Source organism: Dasypus novemcinctus, chromosome 26, assembly GCF_030445035.2.
Source record: "Dasypus novemcinctus isolate mDasNov1 chromosome 26, mDasNov1.1.hap2, whole genome shotgun sequence".
In the NCBI taxonomy this organism is placed as follows: Eukaryota; Metazoa; Chordata; class Mammalia; order Cingulata; family Dasypodidae; genus Dasypus; species Dasypus novemcinctus.
In genome coordinates this window covers 428,446-448,607 of record NC_080698.1, presented here as the reverse complement: position 1 = coordinate 448,607, position 20,162 = coordinate 428,446, and the positions used below count along the sequence as shown (strand labels likewise).

Below are 20,162 nucleotides of genomic sequence, written 5' to 3'. Positions count from 1 at the left end.
GGTGGTGATTGTGAGAGGAATTTCTTCGGACCTGGGTCTGGCTCTCAGAAGCTAAGATCAGAGAAGATCTCCACAACAGAGAAAATCCCACTTGGGCTGCAGCTGATCTCCTCCACCAGTCACTGAAGTTGGCGTCCAGAAAGCTCAAACTTCCTCTAGAGAGTCCTACCGGCTCTGGAAGCCATGGGTCTTGAGGAATAAGGACTAACGAAAGGCCCTTGAGAGGGCAAAAGTCACTTAAGTCCTGTCGGCAACTCTTAGGAGGGCCGAGACTGAACATTCACTGAATCATGACTTTGGCAGGAACAGGCACCGGGCTGCAAATACTCAGGCAGACTATTTCAAAGCCAGGGCTGAGCTTGGAGCCCAAGTAGAATAGAAGTTTCTTGGATTGGCTCATAAGTCATCAATTCAAGAAGTGACTCTCAGGCCCAGTGGAAGACTAGAGTAATCCTGTAACATCTGGGCCCCTGCAGGCTATGTCAGAAGAGACATGCCTTCCCAGGCCTTCAAAGAGATCCAGAATTAAGGGCTCCCGATTAGGCTGCAAGCAGCTGCACTAGAGCAAGGACTGTGGCAACCACTACTGGCACCTGCCCACACTCCCAGGCCTAGCCATGAGGTTTCTTGCAGACCATTCCCTTACACATTGGCTTCCTGCTTCTCTCACTGCCTGGGGTTTTCTCTGGCCACTGCTTTAAGTTCTGTAGAGTAAACATCCCTGGAGCAGCCCTCAGCCAATGAGGGATCGTATTGGTAGATAAAGCCTCCACATCCTCATCCCTCAATGAAACAATTCTAAGCTTTGGTTGTCCACAAGAGTAATCCTCTCATAAAAACACTATCAGCTTTGTTCTCTCAATCTTACTGCTTCATTCTTCTCTGAACTTCCTGAATTAGCTCCCAAATAAGCTATTTAAAGGCATTTGGGTAATATATGAAAAGTCAGACCACCATTTTGATCAAGGGACCCCAAGTCCAGACCCCTCTCCTGGTTGGAACATCTTGGGAGGACTGGGCCCTAGGACCTACATCTTTACAAATCCGCTCCAGTGAGCCCGGTCCCACTCGCAACTCTGAGGACAACTGTGTCCCTGGTGAAAGGGATTCATGGAGGCCTAGAAGAATTATTGTGGACACCTGGCATCATGCCAGCCTCAGGGCTGAGCTTGCTTTGACCTCAGGACCTAGGTTTGGCACCTGGAATTCTGGCTTACTCTGTGCTCAATGCTTGACATTACCTCTCAGTGTCTGTAAGAATGGCCCTGCATTGTTCCTCTTCCTCTGAGTCCTGGGACTCAGATTTGGTTCCACCATTATGTAGTCATCTCCTTAGACAAGGAAAAGAAAATTAACTTAGTCCATGTTACTCAAAAGGGAATTAAAGACACTGATTGGATTCAGTCAAGTCAACAAATGTCTGAATGAACATTGCATAAAAATGCCATGTCAGTCAAGACACCAGCACATAGAAATGTTAGTACAGAAGGGGGTAGAAGAAAAACATTCAGTCCTATATTGTAGGCAGATTTTTAAAAGTTCCCAAAGAGAGAGACAAAGTACAAATGGGGCAGGAGGAAAGAGAGTAAGGCAGGGAAAGTTTCTGGGAGAAAGTTGTGAAGGACGTGAAGGAAGAGGGGTGCTGTCATAAAGATGCGGGATCCTCCCAGAACCATAAGGGAGGCCAGGTGAGAACAAACCGGGTCTCTGCATCATATGGATACTGAATTCAAGAGTTGCCTCTGAAGCTGGTGACAGCTAGCAGGGTCCCTATCTCAGGGGTATGGGGCTAAAGAGCTGCCACTGCCACCATCTGCTTGATTTTGGGTTGGGGTAGCCTAAAAAAGCCACTGGAATAGATCATCTTGGTTCCTTTTATTCCTATGGTTGAATCCATGATTTTAGCTACACTTTCCTAAGCAAAATGTTCTCTAGGTTTGTAGTCATTGCTTCTCATTTGACAAATGCTATTGAGTACCTACCAAAAGCCTGGCACGATGCTAGGCTTTGGGGAATCCATGCTGAGCAGGAAAGATATGTTCCTGGTCCTCCCTGTGCTTACAAGTTAATGAGAAAATAAAAAGCAAAAGAGCATTTATAAAACAGAGGCAGGCAGGGTATGTTTGTTTGCGTGTTTAAGAAGTATCAGGGATTGAACCCCTGACCTCGTACATGGGAAGCAGGCACTCAGCCACTGAGCTACATCTGCTCCCTAGCAGGTATTTTTATAAAGAAAGCTCAAAGAGTTATAAGAGCAAAAAATGGGAATCATAATTAAACTTCATGTAGGGTCAGAAATGGAGTAAGTTATCTCAAAGCTGAGAGTTAAAGAATGAGCAGGGGTTAGATAAACAGTGCACGGTGGGGGAATAATTTCAGGCAAAGGAAATGGAAGATGGAAAGGCCTTAAGATAAAAGTAAATAGTTTAGATTCAATAAGAAACTAATAAAAGTACTATGGCTGGCAACCGTAACACAGTTTCAGCCATCTTGAGCATTATGGGAAGCAGTGTTATCAGATTGGCGATTTAGAAATATCATTTGGTTACAGTTGGAGAAAGTATTAGAAAGAACAGAGGTAGGAAAAATGACATGTGATAGGCCATGGGGATGACAGTGGCTGGACCGGTGGCATGATGGGGAGGTGGCAGAGACATGGGCAGAAGGTACAAAGGACGTAGAATCCACAGCACTAGGTATATGATTGGATGTGGGAATAAAAAAAAAGGATACAACAATGATACCCAGGTTTTGGGGAATCACAAAAATAACCTGTTTGGAACCATTTGCAGAGGGAGAGAGACATACAGGAGAGACAAGGTATTTGAAAGGAGAGGGGAGATGATAATGAATTCAATTTGGGGCATGTTGAATTTGAGATGCCTGTGCAACAATCCAGTGGAGAAGCCTGACTGTGTCTGGATCCCTGGGATATAATAAAAGGCTGAGATAAGCATTCTGGGTTTATCTGCATATAGATGATCAAGGAAGCCATGGGTGGCAAGCTCCTAGGAGATGGGGCCAGACAGACCTGGCTTTCAGTACCTACATGAGCTTGGAAAAGTTACTCTGCCTTTTTGGTTTCTTACTTCTTTGTTGGACCTAATACCTCATAGGGCACAGTGATGGTTAATGTGATAATGCTGGAAAATTGTTAAGTCCAGAGTCTGGAACCTAGTGGATTGTCAGTAAGTGCCAATTATTCTCAGTGTTGTTGGTATCTTACTATTGTTATTATTAAAAAATTAAATGAGCATAACATAAAGCCCCAGGATTCACAATTATGTATGGGAGAAGCTGAGAAACAGGAGCTTGAGAAAAAGCAGACAGAAGACTAGAAAAAAACAAGAAATGTGTCACAGCACCAAGGAGAGATAGTGTTTCAGGAAGGAGAAAGTAACCAAAGTGGCCAATAAGCCCATCAAGCTAAGGGCCGAGAAGGGTCTCTTATATTTAGCCACAAGATGGTCTCTCGTATCCTTGCAAAGAGGCATTTTAATGAAGAAGTGGGGACCGAAGTCAAGCTGCAAGCTTTGAGGCATGACTAGAGACAGTGAGTGGAAGTAACGTCTTTATGAAAACTGGCAGAGAACAAGAGGAGAGAGGAGGGAAGTTCTGGAGGAACTTTGTATCAAGTAAAAGCTTTACAGATGAGGAATATGTGCTGATGAGAAGAAGGGAGAGAGAATGAGGTAGAGAGGGATAAGACCCAAAGCAAAGGGAAGGATAGGCCTTAGCCATGGAGGGAGGACACCTCCCCTGTTGTGACAGGAGAGAAGGAAGAAAGACGTTTGTGGATGCAAGGGAATTGGAGGTTTGGGGACAGGAAGTTGAGGGAGTTCTGTACCCTCCATGAAGCAGGGAGACCAAGAAGAGTCAAAAAAGTTGGAGAGTCTTTGAAATAGACTAGAAGAAGCTGCTGACTAGGGAAACCATGTAATTCCCAGATGATGTTCCCCATCAGCTCTCATTAGGCCAAGTTCATAGAATCCTGAATTAGACAGATCTAGACTGACCTAGGTTTGCGATTTGGGACAAGCACAAGGGAGTGGTTAAAATGGACCACAGGATCTGATCTGGTTCTGGAGAGAACAGTTCAGAGGAGAGAGCCAATGTATAAAGAGAAAGTAGTCTGGAGATCCAAATAGAGTTCAAAGAGGGGGAGAAACATGGTTGAAAATGCCAAGAATTAAAAGGTTGTGTTCAAAAAGTAGGATGAGACTTAGGGTGAAATAGAACATGAAGTAAAGTCTTTGATGAGTGAGGGAGAATGCCTGAGGCTCAGAGTTATAGCAATGAGAGAGGGTGGTGTGGCTAAATGAGCCGTCTGGTGTGGGGGGAAGTGGGGGAAGCAGTGGAGGGGAAGAGAAGAGGGGGAGGGAGGTTACTTAACAAAGGTAAAGCGTGAAGGAACAGTGACTTGGGCGTGTATGGGGAGCAGATGCAATTCTGAGGCGCCTGGAGTAGAATGCAGTAAGCAGCCTCCCCTGAGAGCCCTGCCAGGGAAGTAGGTCCTGGGGGAGCGAGTGTAAGCTAAGGGAGGAGCTGGAGGCCAGAGGGGGGGAGCTGTCTAGCAAGGCAGGTGGGAGGGGTGGGAGGGAGAGGGCCAGGGGATATGCCGTCCCCTCTCTGTGGTTATGCCCACTCTCAGAAGAGTATGACTTTTTCCTATAGAAGAATGAGAAGATGGAACTCCCCTCTGGGTCCCTGCAAACTGTTAACTTCCGTCGTTTTACTCCGGAGTCACTGGCAGAGATTGAGAAGCAAATTGCTGCTAAGCGGGCAGCCAAGAAAGCCAGAAACAAACACGTGGAGAAGAACGACCAAGAAGAGAAGCTTCGGCCCCAGCTAGACTTGAAAGCGTGCAACCAGCTGCCGAGGTTCTATGGCGAGCTCCCGGAAGAACTGGTGGGGGAGCCCCTGGAGGATCTGGACCCCTTCTATAAAACACACAGGGTAAGGCTCCTGACTGCAGCATCTGCCTTGGCTGTGAGGGAGGAAGTTTCCGTCCCACCCGGCCCAGGGGGTCCTTCCGCACCCTGGATGACGCGCAGTCTGCTAAGTTTCCGTTAATGAAAAAAAAAATCTAATCCAGAGCTCTGATGCCCTCTTAGAATCTTGCATGACATTTATGCTAGAAGCAAATTGAGCCCAGTTGCTCAAATGCAGTGACAATTGCTGCTGAGCGTGCAGGGAAAGTCGGCTGCTCTCTTGGAAGAGCTCTTTGCAGGTGGGGATCACAGATCTTGAGGTTGGGGGAGGGGTGGTGGGGAAGAGCAGAAGTCAGGCTGATTTAAGCCAGTGGCTCTCAGAGTGGCGCCCTGGAGTCCCTGGGGTCCCCCTAAACCCTTTTAGTGGGTTTCTAAGGTCCAAACTATTTCCTAATACTACTGAGACTCCATTTGTCTTTTTCACTAGCATTCTCTTGTGAGCAAACAGTAGTGAACAGTAGTGAACTGTGGAGGCAATTCACTTGGGAGGACAACATCACTGTGACTGGAATGTTGCTTGTATATTCCTGTGTTTAATATCTCTTCAGTTTTAATTTCTAACATGGTAAATATATATAATCGTGTCTTTAACGTGTCTCAAAGCAGTCCCAAGACAAAGAGGCAAAGAAGAGGTTATATGCACACACACAAAAACAAACTCTCTTAGGGATCCTCAGTAATGTTTGAGAGTATGAAAGTGTCCTGAAATAAAAAAAGTTTAAGAACCAGTTTAAACAAGAGCTGCTCCTTGGCAATTGTCCTGCCTGTACTGGGTCTCGGAGGTTCACCAGCAAGAAAGACGGTGGAAGTGCGTTTGAGAGTTGGGAGGGGCAGGAACCAGTCATCTCATATACGGTTTGTATAGAAAATTAAAAGGTGCTGGACTGTCTTGGCCTTGTGCCTCTGCCAAGAGCCCTCATCCTTCCAGATTCTCAGGGAAGAAACCAGGAGACGGTTAAAGAGGAGGACACTTAGGAAGTGAGGACAGGGACGTCCCAGAACACGCTGGCCCAACTCCCTTCCTTGGGCATGGCCGCTGTCGTCCCCAGGCACTCCCGGAGGGCTCGGCTGGCGCAGGCAGCCGCGGCGGGTCGGGCGGGGCTCTGGGCCCCTGCGCCTCCTGGCTCAGACCCTCCGGGTGGCGAGATGGGCCACGCAGAGCCGCGGCCACGCGAGCATGCTGATCCTCACGGGAGGCCCGCCTCCTGTCTTGCTTGCTTTTAGACGTTCATGGTGCTGAACAAAGGCAGGACCATCTCCCGGTTCAGCGCCACTCGGGCCCTGTGGCTCTTCGGTCCTTTCCACCTGATCAGAAGAACGGCCATCAAGGTGTCTGTCCATTCATATCCTTTGCGCAGCCGTTTCCTCCACGTGGTCGAATTAGGCCTTGCCCAGCGTGTCCAGTACTTTCTGTAGATCAGGGGTTTTTAACCTTTTGTGTTCCACAGGCCCCTTTGCCAGTCAGGTGAAAACCATGGACCCTTTACTGAACCCAGCTATACCATGTATTATGTAATAAATATAGAGCACCTGCACCAACACGTCCCCAAAGAATAAGGTTTTTTTGAATTTCTGTTCAAGCTAACGGACCCCTTGTTAAGAATCCCTGCTCTAGGGGTTAGCAATAGACAACAATGCCATTAAATTGTGTCTTTAATGTGCCCAGCACCCCAGAGCAGGTGTTCCTGCAGTCCACAGGTGCGTCTGGACATACCCGTGGATGCCCAGGTGAAAAACGTCCTTTTGATGAAGGGAGCTTTGCTGATGCACCTAGGCCTGCTGTTCTGACCACACAAGAATCAACCAGGTGTCCCCAAGCTTCTCTGGGGAGGTGATTAGGCGCAGGCTGTGACTGTGTGCCCTAGCCCGGGGCGGGGGGGACTGAATGCTTATTGGGAAGAGAGTGGCCCTCCTCAGAGGGCACAGAGAACACATCACGACGGGGAGAGCACACGTGTTCTTGATGGCACTGGGCACGGGGCACTTCCAGGAAGAAACCCAGGTCATTCCAAAAGTGCCAGCAGGCTAAAATTCTCAATAACTCAAGGTTCCTGCCATTGGGGAATGTAATGATTAGAGAAGCATTGGTCAAACGCCTGTAATTATAGTAATTCCTTTAGCTAGCTTCAGAAGCTGCCTCCGGTTTTGTTTTGCTTTGCTTTCCCGAGGCAAGCCAAACCAGTAGAACAAAGAGACTTGGGCTTGGTTTCCAAGGATCTTCCCTGGTGACTGTCCAAACTGGAAGTTCCTAATGACAAATTCAGCCCTGGCTCCCAGGCAGCTGATTTGCATGACACCCTGGCCTCGGCTGCTCACATGGTGGCAGCTTCTTCCAAGAAGGCTCAGTGAAAAGGAGCTCCCCACTCGGAGGCAGCTCGCACACTGCTGGCCGGTCCTCGTAAGCTGCAGACCCTGACAGAGCCATCTGCATGCTCAATAAGAAAACTGCACTGCTTGAAGAAGTTGCCTCGTATTTTCCCCTTCCACATTTTATCTTCGGTTAGCCAGTGAGATTTATATTTTCTTAATTGAATGTTGGATTTTCTGATTCTGTGGAAGGCTATTTAAAGATTATAGTAGGCTCCCATCTGCTACATACCTCCCAAGAATTAATACTGCTGTAGGGACAGAGACCCTTGAAGTAGGTTTTATCGCCCCACTGTGCAGAGGATGCAGAGGCACTCAGAAACTCTCCGAAGTCGCACGGCCAGTGAGAGGCCAAGCCTGCATCTGCATGAGGAAGGAAGCAGCTAACAGAAATGAATGGGGCGACCGTTCTCCCAGCGGGTCGTATCTACTTGGATGTGTGTTTTGTTTTGTTTTTTAAATACGCCATTACATGGAAATTACAAATAAAGAGAAACAGCAAACATACAACTCCTCTTCATGAATCCTGGGTAAATTAAATCTAGGTGAGTAAGGAACAGCTAATTAGAAATAAAATCCCCTTGAAAGAACCAAGTGGCCAATGAATATTCTTTTCATCTTGAAATTTGATGAGTGAATAATTGCTTGGTGGAGTGACAGCTAGACAGAAAAGCTGCTGAGGCTCTCCTCCTCAACAAAAGTCTGTATTTATATCTTCAAAGTTCATGAACTTGATAGCTCCAGCCTCAAAATATATTCTTTAAGGCATGTAATTCTCAGGGTCTTATAATTAATATTTCATCAAAATTAAAATTCTAATCACATTTGCTATGAATGTTTTCATAAGTAACATTATAACTAATATATCATATTACTTTTAAAGGTTTGTGGCACTGGTGACATGATTTTAATTTAATCCTTGGGTTAACATTTTCCCCCAAATGAACACATTTCTTAATTTAATTGTAAGCCAACAGGAAAATATCTAATTAGTAGAATTTCCCCTTTTGAAATAGATGCGTTCCTAAGTAACTGGAAGACAGGGCACCTAGAAAGGCATTTACAGAAAACTAAAATAGATTTAAAATACTTCTACTCAAATTGAAATTATGAAGATGAGTGCTACACTCTCTCTATAGGTCAAATTAATCTTCAGACTTTTTTTTCTTTAGAAAGTAATTGTTAAGAATCCAGCTTGTTCTGAGAAAAGCGTACAAGTGGGGGAAGTTTATCTTTGGCTATTCTCCACCAACATTTCTTCCCATCTGTTTGCCCCTTCGACCCATCTTCCTTTTCAGTGTCTCCTTTCGGCTGCTGTTCCCTCTCTCCATCCTCTATTGCTAGGATTCTCCTCTCCTGCTCTTTAGAGTTCCCCATCACAGCCTAATCCGACATGAAATGTTCTCACTGAGCCAACATTTCCCCTCCCTGGGCCTGCCTCCCCCTTTCCTAGCCAGAAGAACGTTTCCTCAGAGTGACTGCTCTCAGCGAAATCAGGAAAATAATCTAACCAAACTAAATCCCATGAAAGCTCGCCCCTGCCCTTATCCCTTCCTTCCCAGGAGTACTGCCTTCGTCTTGTGGAATGAAAGAGACATTTGCTAAATCACTGTATGGAATTTCAGGCCATGTGGTATCATGAAATGTAGGCTGCAGGGCAGAAGCATATTTTGAAAGAGGAATTCTGTCTCCTTCACCCTGCTCAGGACTCTTCAGAGCAGCTCTGAGTTCACAGCTCAGCACCAGGGCTGACTAGCTGGATGACTTCGGAAAAGTTAATTAAGCCTGGCTGGGCTGTCTTCCAGCTTCAAGAGGTAGATCACGACACCCACAGTAGGTCGGTGGACAGAGCACTCAACCCAGGGAGGACACTCAGTGAATTAGCGCCTGTTAGGTGAGGAGGACCCACAGTTGGTATTAGCTGGGGGCTATGGATGTGCTCACTCAGTGTCAAGGTGACCCGCGGTGACCTCAACCAACAAGGGACTCTCAGCTCTTCCTTGACACAGGCCCTCAGGTGGTTCACCTTTTTCATTACAGTCACTATTTTGGCCAATTGTGTGTGCATGGCCCGGAGTGATCTTCCAGACAGAATCGAGTGAGTAGATTTAACATCATTCTTACGCCCTCTTCCCGTTTTGTCCTCTTCTTTTCTTTCTTCACTTGGTGGCTTTTTTCTTTTATTTGTCATGCCAGGACTAATTTGGACGAAGCTGAATCATACTGCTTATTCGACTTTGTAATGAAGAGGTATTTCCTCTGCTGTGGACTTTGTTTCACAAACACATACACATGCTCAGCTTCAAATAGGTGCAGTACAGATGGGTGGTTATCAGCCTTGGCTGCACATTGAGGCCCCCAGGGGAGATTTTTAAAATGCCAGTGCCTGGGTCCCATTCCCAAGAGTCCAATTTATTAATAACTGTTCTGGGGTGGCCAGGGCAGATGTGAGGCACTTGTAGAGAAGGACCACTCTGAAAGAGAGGCCGGGCAAAACAGAACTGAGAACATGTGGTTCTAGAACATATTCAGGAAATAACCCATGATGAAAGTACGGCTGTCCTGTCTCCCTGGATTAGTGGGTGGAAGTTCCGTCATTTCAGAATGCAGGGCCTTTCCAAAAACATCCTTCCTCAGTGCCTCCGGCTTCCATCCCAGCGAGCCTGGCGCACACTGGGCATAAAAACAGGGTACTCTCTTTTTCAGCATTTTTTGCTGATTATAAAAGGAATACATGCCACAATAGTAAATGTGTTCCATTTCTATTAGCAGACTAAAGGAGAAAAATCATGTGGTCATCTTAATTGATTCAGAAAAATATCATTTATGATCTAAAACTCTTATAAAAGCCTTATATAAGGGTATGCCTTTTTTAAAAGTAGCAAGCATCATACTTAATTGTGAAACTTGGAAAGTTTCTGTTTTTAGATGGGAAAAAAACAAGATTTCTGTTCTCATCAGTGTAAAAGGAGGTCTTAGCTACAGTAATAAGGTAAGAAAAAGAAATAAAAGGTGTAAAATTAAGAAAAGAAGTACCAAAAATGCCATGATGTATAGGTGATAATGATATGATTGTGTGTATAAAGTATCCAACATACTGTAGAGATAAACTATTAGAATTAATGAGAGAATAGCAAGGTAGCTGGGTACAAATTAATATATATTTATGTATTAGCAGCAACCAAAAAATAAAATAATTTTTTAAAATACCACTTATTTTGGTATTTAAAAATATCATTTATCTAGGAATAAAATGATCAAAATATGAGTAAGATCTCTACTAGAGAAAATATAAAAAGTATTGAGCAAACTTAAGAAAATCCAAGAAATTGAGAGATACATTATTTTTTGGAGTCAAATCTCAATATTGTAAAGACCCCTCAATATGATTAATAAATGTAATGTGATCCAAATCAAAACTCCAATAGGCTTTTTTGTAGAATTTTAAAAACTGCCCCTAAAATTCATGTGGAAGTGCAAAGAGCAAATTATAGCCAGACGCTTTCAAGGAAGAAACGCCTGGTTAGGAGAGCCTGCTCCCCTGCTGTCCAGTCTCCCCTAAAGCTCTAGTGACCCGCAGTGCACTGTCGGTGTAAGAGCAGACCCCGTAGCAGACCTCACAAATGCAGACGTTTAACTGTGACAAAGTGGCACGGCAGAACCTCGGGGAATGGCCAGTCTTCAGTAAGTGATGCTGAAGAATTAAGAATCCAAATAGAAAAATCCATTGAACATCCAACTTTATTCCACACAAGTGTCAATTCTGGGTAGATTAAGACCTAAATTTATTTGAGAAAGACACATAAATAAAGCTTTTAGGAAGGAAAAAGGGAGATTAACTTCACTGCCTCAGGTTTAGGAAAGATTATTGCATAGGATGCAGAAGCCCCAACCGTAAAGGAAAGACTGAAAAATTTTTGTAGATCAGAATTGAGAATTTTTGTTCTTCAGAAGACAACTTTAAGAGAGGGAAAAGGCAAGTCTACCACATAGAAGATGATATTTGCATTGCATTAGCTGAAAAGTACTTGCATCCAAGTAATAAACTCCTACAAATCAATTAGGAAAAACCTGAAGAGGCACCCCCAAAAGTAGAAATGCAAATGACCAATAAATACATGAAAATACTCTTAACCATTTTTTAGGAAATACAAATTAAAGTCACAGGGCAGGATTTTTACACTCATCAACTTAGGAAAATTTTAAAGTATGGCAAAGCAAAGGCAAGGCTGTGAGTCGCAGAGTCTCCGGGCTCCTGGCGGAGCGTGATGTGAGCCTCCTCTGTGGGAAGCGGGCGTGTTACCCAGTACGGCTGCAGCTGGGCGGCTCTGGGACCTGAGCTGCACCCGCAGCACAAGCGTGTGCTGTGGGCACCAGCACAAACTCTGTGCCAGTACACAGGTACAAAGCCAAAAACTGGACACAATCCAGTCCATAAATTTTTGGTTGGATTTAATATTTCTATTATAGTTATAATATGGAAAAATGAATAGCAATGAAGTGAACAAACTAGTTACAAAAAAGGATGAGTCTCTTTTGTATTACGAGCATAATACTAAACAAAAGAAGCCAGACAGAGAAGATTACATAAGTATGATTTCATTTATACAAAATTCAGAAAGAAGCAAAACTAAGCTATATTGTTTAGGGATATATACTTAGGTGGTAAAAATATAAATAAAATAAGACAGAAAAGAAAGTGCCATAAAAATCAGGATAATAGTAGCCTCTAGGGCAGAGGAAGTAGGATATAATTGGGAAGGGGCTTATGGGGTGCTTGCAAGGTTAACAAATAATAATAATTTTTAAACTATTTTAAATAAATTACTACTGATACAATGCAGAATACTGAAAACTATAAATCAGAAGTCAGCAACCAGGTAGAAACATCACTGACAGTATTTTAACTGATCATTCTTCCATATAATATTCTTTTTAAATAGCTGAGATCATATAGTGTATAAAATTTCTATCCTTTTGAACTTTTAATGCAAAGCGTTTTGTCTCAAAAATAAGAGTTATTTGGGGATTCTGGCTAAATATGGAGAATTACTTGCATATGTTTTACCCAACCATCTCAAATGCCAACAAAATGACAGCATGGGAATAAGAATAGTGTATATACACAAGAACAAAGAGAAGGAGAAAGAAAAGTCCAGAGGACAAAAGATGTCAAAACAATCTTAGAAGATAGGCAGTGGGTAGAGGAGCAGTAAACGACTTAGCAGATCCTAGACCACAGCCTCTGCAGAGAGGAGAGGATAAAAAGGAGGATCAAAGCTGTGAATGCTGCACATGCTGCAGGAAGTGGAGGGGAGCCTCTGAGCTGAGAACAGGCGGGTGGTTGAAATCTGTAAATTGAGTAGGTAGACCTCAGACCCCCCCCCCCCAGGCAGTCTGAAGATAGCCCTGTCTCCACTCTCACCGAAAGTTAATTCCAGAGTTAATTCTCTGGAGAAATTCAGCAGTGAGACTAGACCCGAGAATACCAAGTACAACCGTGTTGGCGAAAGGAAAGTATCCCGCAAAGCCCAAGCTCGGTGGCAGGTCTTGCCCCCAGGACACACCACCAGGGCAGGAGACCGGAGGACTCTCTGGAAACTGGAAACTATGCTGTCCTTTAAGAAGCCAGAAGGAAGGGCCTCCAGAGAAGCCGGTCCTCAGTGTTTCCTAATGCAGAGTCTCATTCTTAGATAGAAACGAAGAGTGAAGGACTGCAGGTGTTTAAGGTAGAGCCCCAAAACGTCAAACGAACAAAATAATCAACACTGAGACGTGTCCCAGTGAGATGACTTTAAAGGCAAAAACTGAAACCACTGGTAAAAGGGGAAAAATCAGATTGGTCTTAGTTTTCTCCACAGCAATATTCAGTACCAGAATACAGGAAAGCAACACTTACAAGATAAGACAAATGCAATACCAAATTTTCTATCAAAAAGATTCTCCAGGGAGCGGAGGTGACTCAAGCAGTTGTGTGACTGCCTCCTACATTTTTTAGGTCTCGGGTTCGGTTCCCGATGCCTCCTGAAAAAAACGAGTCTCTATAGAAAGATAACAAACAAGAATTTAGCTAATACTGTTCTCACAAACCCTCTTGGGGAAACTAATAGAAGATAAATTTCAGTCAACCAAGGGATGATTTGAGAAACCACAGTAGAAATACAAATGTTGAGTACTGAGTAGGTATAACCATAGCGTTAGTTTAAGCCGGTGTGGGGGTGGCAGTGGACGATGACAAAAAAAGTGCGAATGTCCTATACCCTGAATACGCTGGCCATATAAACAGCAAAAATTGGGAATGGAAGGAGCAAAATCAGGGGTAGACCAGATTCACTGATTGCTGCTGCTGTAATAGCAAGAGGTCAGAGTATTATTTAAAGCTGGTAAATCAAGGAATAGAAAGATTATTATATTTGCCAGTACAAAGGTAAACTCTAAAAAGACACTATTAAATACAATCAAATGGTGGGTGAAACACAGAGGAAAAAAGAGAAAGAGAATTACCAAATGGAAATAAGAGATATTCAAAGGGCAATGTATCACACAGTTTAATTATAATTAGAAATTTATACTTATAAGGTAATTACCAGAATGAAACTTTTAAAACATCAGAAAAATTGCACACAAAAATAGAGAAAATAAAGCATACTACATAGTGAAATACATTTAAAACTATTAGTAGAATAAATATAAGAGAACTAAGACTAAGCAAATCTGTCATGTCAATAAATATAAATGGATTTAAACTCACCTTTAAAAAAATTCATATTATATTCAATATCAGAGATGATGAAATTTAGACCAAAAAAGAATTAAACAATACAAAAATAACACTTCGTAATGCTAAATAATCTATAAAAATAATGCATATCTTTGCAACAAATAATGTGGGAGCAGTACTCATAAATCATAAATTAGAAGAGTATAAAGGGAAATAGACAAAAATATTATAGGTGTAAGAGGCTTCAGTTAATTTCTTTTAGCCTATGACAGAACAAATGTATAAAAAATAAATAAAGATACAAATGACCTAAATAGCATAATTAATAAAACATTACTGGTTAATACATATCAATTATATTCTCTGAAAATAAAGAATACACCTCCTTTTCAAATGGCCATGCAAACTGACTAAATAGTAAACCACAACAAAAACCTCACTATGCTTCGAAAAGTAGAAAAAATAAGGAAAATATTCTCTGATCACAGTGCAATAAAATAATAAGAAAACCAGAAGAAAGCAGAGGCTTTTCTACTTAGTATTATTTTTAAAACTCTCTTAAAGCACTCTTTGATTAAGAAAAACTACAAATTAAAATTATAGGATTTCTAGGGAAGAAAATATTTTTTTTTTAACAGTTTAATCAGTACCTATAGGGTACAGTTAAAACTGTGTTCAGAGGGTAACTCATAGCATTGAAGCATAGAATATTTAAATCATTAAAAAATGAAAACAAATGGCTCAAGCACCCAGCATAAAACTAGAAAAAGAACAATAAACTTTGCATTAAAGGAAAACAGAAAGAAGTTAATCATTATAAAAGAAGAAATTAATTGGTTAACCAATAGAAAAAGAGTAGAACTGATGAATCCAAAAGCTGTTGTAAAAGACCTCTGTACCAAAAGTGGGAAACATTATTGAGAGAAATTTTAAATTCCTAAGTAAATTTAAGTATATCTCATGTTAATGGATTCTAAGACTCACAATTGTTACAAGATCAGTCCTGCCCAAATTAATTTGTACATTCAATCAAATCCCATCAAAATCTCCAGGAGATGTTTTGTAGAAATTCGCTGAATAGATTTTACTTGCATGGATGAAGCAACCATTACCTTTATCTTGATTAGGATCAACATAATCCTAAGTAATTGTCATCACAATTTACTCTTTAATGAATTTCCTTATACACGTATATCTGCACAGAGGATAGTAAATGTGAGTGTGGAATTCCTAGAGGTGGAGCTGCTGAATGTACAAGGGATATACAGGTTTTTTTTTTTGTTTTATTTTATTTTATTTTATTTTATTTTATTTACTTTGTAATAATATTACATTAAAAATAAATATATATGAGGTCCCATTGAACCCTACCTCCCCCACCCCACCTCTCCCCCCCCTCAGCAACACTCCCTCCCATCATCATGACACAGCCATTCCATTTGGCAAGTATATCTTTGGGCACCCCCGCACCCCATGGTCAACGGTTCACACCATGGCCCACACTCTCCCCCATTCCATCCAGTGGGCCCTGTGAGGATTTACAATGTCCGGTGATTGCCCCTGAAGCACCATCCAGGGCAGCTCCATGTCCCAAAGACGCCTCCACCTCTCATCTCTTCCTGCCTTTCTCCATACCCATCAGCCATCATGTCCACTTTTCTCAATCCAATGTCACCTTTTCTATGTGGACATTGGATTGGTTGTGTCCATTGCACCTCTATGTCAAGAGGAGGGTCAGATTCCACCTGGATGCTGGATGCAATCCTCCCACTTTCAGTTGTAATCACTCTAGGCTCCATGGTGTGGTGGTTGTCCTTCTTCAACTGCATCTTAGCTGAGTGTGGTGAGCCCAATAAGTCAGATTGTAGGTGCTGGAGTCTGTTGAGGCTCAGGACCTGGCTATCACATTGTCAGTCCAGAGATTCAAATCCCCTAAATATATCTTAAACCCCGACACTAACTGCACCTCCAGCACATTAGCATGAAAGTCGTATGAAGAGAGATCCCTTCTGAGTCCAGATTCGTCACACATAAACACCAGTTCCACAGAGGGGCCATCTGACCTGGTAGTTAACCCCATCGGCCATGACCATAACTCCCATGGGTCTCTTTAGCCCTTGAAGGAACCGAGGATATACAGTTTTAATACTGAGATACTGACAAATTGTCTTCCAAAGAAGTTGCACCAATTTCCATTCCCTCTCATTGCTAAATCCATTCTTCTTCAGATTTTGTATTAACGAAAGTGGATTGTTGACATGGTTTTCTTTATAAACACACTGTGAAAAAAATATAAAAGGTAAGAATCTACTAATCTGGTCCTTTTCCTGGAAATTTATGTGACAAGTATTGGATGGTGCTTAGAAAAGATGAGACCTCAGATTTTACTTTTGAAATGCAAACTGGTAACAGACATCTGTTGTTTGTTATGCTCTTGGGCATCCAAGGAAGCCAGTAAATGTCCTTGGGTTACACTGGGGCCCCAAAGCTCATGCTGTGTTTGTGTGAGGAGCAGTGAATTATAGCCAGTAAAGAATCAGAAGCTGATCCTATCACTTTGATCTTAATTCAGTCTTCTGGACACAAGCAGTACCCATCCTTTACCTCCTTCCACGATCTCACCCTGAAACATTAGCTTTGCCAATTATCTGCTGATAATGGATTATCTGCTTATAACGGTAGTTCCCCGCCCACCTATTTGCCTGCCTATCTGTCTGCTAGGGCCAAAGTATGGAATAATATGCCAAATTGGGTCCCAGAAGAAGATGAAAAATGGCAGGTGGAGCCAAAAGTTTAAGAGTGGCCAGGACAGAAATTTCCCACCATCTCCATCCCCTGCACTAACAGAGAATCACTGAAGGGTCTCTTTGATGGCCCTGGAACACCTAATGGTTAACTATTCTGAGATTCTGGAAAACCACTCGACAAATTATGGCAATTTGGTTGTAGGAAAAACTAGAGTAGAAAGAGAAATGTTTTCTTCCCAGAAAAGACCATGTAAAATGAGGCTGAACTTGTGGCAAATGGGTACCTAGAACTGCAAGTATGAAGTCTTGTTTTGTGCATACTTGTGTGAACAGTATTATATTACATGCATTATTTAGATAATATTGCTAAAAAATAACATTGTGTTTTTGAGATTTGTCTAAATTGATACATGTAGAACTTGTTCATTTATTTTAATTGCTCTATACTATTCCATAAAATATTCTCCTGTATTTTCTTCTAAAAGTCATAGTTTTCCTTTATACACTTAGGTATTTTATCTTCCTAGAACTTTTATTTTGTGTGTATGGTGTGTGAGATAGTCTTCTAATATTTTTTCCATATAGATAGCCAATTATCCCAACAATATTTTCAATAAACCCTCATTTCCTAATTGATCACTTTTACTGCCTCTGTCATACATCAGATTCCCATGTATACTCAAGTTTGTTCTTCTCAGTAATTTATTTGTATCTCCCTGAGCTAATACCACACTAATTTAAATGCTTTATAATAAGACTTGACCTGGTTGATTATGGCACCCTCCTTACTTTTGCTCTTGAAAATGATTTTGGTTCTTGTTGTTTCTTTTTCATATCAATTTTAGTGTCAGATTTCAAAACTCTGTTGAAACTTTGATTGGAAATGCACTGAATTTATTTATTACTATAAGAAATATTGTCATATTTATGATACAAAGCCTTCCCATACAGCAGCATGATACCACCCAACTTTTACAGGCCTTCTTTTAGATTCTCCCATAACATTGCATAATGTCTTCCATAAAGTTCTTACATGGCACATCCCTAGGAACATTATAATTTTGTCGCTTTTCTGAATATCTATTTTTATTACTAGAATATACTAATATTATTAATTTCTATATACTGATTTTTCCTTTGGCAACCTTGCTGAACTCCTTAAGAAGTTATATCATTTTCTCTGTAGAAATTCTTCTATTCTCTATATAAACAATTATATCACCTACAAATAGTGAGAAACTTGTTTCTTTGTTTTTTATTCTTATATCACTTGTTTATTTTTCCTGTCTTATTGAACTGGCTACACCTACAAAGCACAGTGCTGAATAGAAGCTGTAAGAGTGAGCATGTTTCTTTGACTCCTGAAAAGAGTATTCTTCTAATGTTTCGCCATTATGATGTTGGCTATGGGACACTCATAATTACCCTTTACCAAGTTATGGAAATTTCTTTCTATTTCTGGTTTGCTAAGAGTTTCATCATGAATGAGTTCTGGCTTTATCAATATTTGTACATTTATTAAAACTATCATATAGTCTTTCATTGGTTAATATGGTAGAGTACATTACAAGATTTGCTAATCCTTTGTGCTCTGATTCAACTTGATCATTGCTGGATTCAGTCTGCCAGGATTTCGTTTGATCTGTGAGGTAACTGAGGCTTCCTGTAATTTTTTTTCATCTACATCCATTTGGGTTGCTTTCCCATCTCTCTGCCTTGGGGTCAACCTCCTGTACTGTTCTTGGCAACTCTAAATTCTTCTTACTTTGTTATGCAAATGAATTCAACTCTATCTCCTACAACGTTTCTCATTGTAGGAAGTTTTTCAGTAGTCTTTAAATCATTTGAAAGATTCAGAAGAAAGAGCAATGCAATAAATTTTTACACAGATAATTTTAAAAATCTGAAATGTAAAGTCCATCATGATTTTCCGGGAATTCTGATTTTTTTGATAAATTGCTATGTTCTTAAAAGTAGCATGTGTGCTTCAAGAAATGACTTAGTTCATATCAGTTAACATGGAGTTAATGATGCATGGTTTATCTTGACTAACATATTTTATTGTCAGCTATTGTTTACATTTGTTAAACTTGCATTTGTCATTGTTACCAGTACATTGCACAATATCACATTCACAAAAATGAATAATTTCAAAAGTAGTTTGCAGGAGTATAAAAATAATCATGAAAATCAAACTATAAATACTGTAACATGAAATAAGGTCATAAATATAAGTAATGAATAGATTCCATCATAAATATAAAGAATGAATCTGTATGTCATGAGACAAGTGAGCAATGGCTGAGAGTAAGATCATAAAGCAGACAAAAATAAATAAAGTAGGAAGCATCACAATGAAAACATGATAACTGAATTTTATGGGACTAATGATCCTTTTGTCCTAGGACCCAGTTTATTATCTGTTAACAAATTTATTAAATAACATAAAGTTACCAAAATTCTCATGTCATTTTCTAATAAAGCCTATCAATCTTGCTTTTAAACCAATTGACTTTCTCTAGGCAAACACAAAATATGGCTTTCCAGAACCAAATTATCAAACTTTGATGTTAAAGGTTGAGAAGACACCAAAACTATAGAACAATCATTTGATTTGCCTTCATAGCAAAAGCAAATACAACTATACTCTTGGCTGATAACATATAATGCCAGCTTCAAAATTAATTGCAAATATTGTAGTTGGAAAGAAAGTAGGAAACACAATTGGCAGAATTCCTTTATCTGAATTGTTAGATTTCTTATAGTGTGACTGGCATTTAAAATTAATAACTGTTATGTATGTGAACAAGCAGACATTTGACTTCTAGTTGAACTAAACTGTGAATAAATCAGTTGTCAGTATATGTTCACTATATATGTGAGAAAGAAGTACTCAGTGACTTTTTGTTCTACTTGTTATTGAAGCTAATTTTAAAAGAAGAGAATTTTGGTTGAATTAAAGATTCATTTGTAAATCATGAAATAGACTTAAAACGGCATGTCGGAATGAGTGTTGAAGAAGCTCCAGCTAAAGTACAGCAAGGAAAGGCATCACTATACCAGCGAAAGATGCTACTTCCAAATGCCAGCACACACGTTATTCGCATAGTGCAGCTGGCGTCGGTAACATGCTTCCAGATCCCAAACTGCTGCTGGGAGAAATAGTGGAAATTGTGAACACAAACTGATTTGGCCACTTAGTATGTGTCTCCTCAACCTTCTGGGCTGAAACAGAAAATAGTAAGTACAAGCTGCTGCTCTCCCACACTGAATTTCTCTGGGTGCAAACAAAATAGACTTACACTGTATCTTAAAATAAGGAATAATGTTGTTTTG

The 20,162-nt window shown here is 41.1% G+C and overlaps 1 protein-coding gene across 1 annotated transcript in view; it reads left to right on the top strand.

Moving 5' to 3' along the window:
* The first annotated feature begins 4,686 nt into the window (after nucleotides 1-4,686).
* SCN10A (sodium voltage-gated channel alpha subunit 10) overlaps nucleotides 4,687-20,162 on the top strand; it is a 96,016-nt gene continuing 80,540 nt past the window's right edge. The window contains exons 1-3 of the mRNA XM_058288237.1: nucleotides 4,687-4,956; nucleotides 6,216-6,343; nucleotides 9,376-9,456. Of these exons, the coding sequence (XP_058144220.1) occupies nucleotides 4,687-4,956; nucleotides 6,216-6,343; nucleotides 9,376-9,456 (479 nt within the window). The remainder of the gene's footprint in view (nucleotides 4,957-6,215; nucleotides 6,344-9,375; nucleotides 9,457-20,162) is intronic.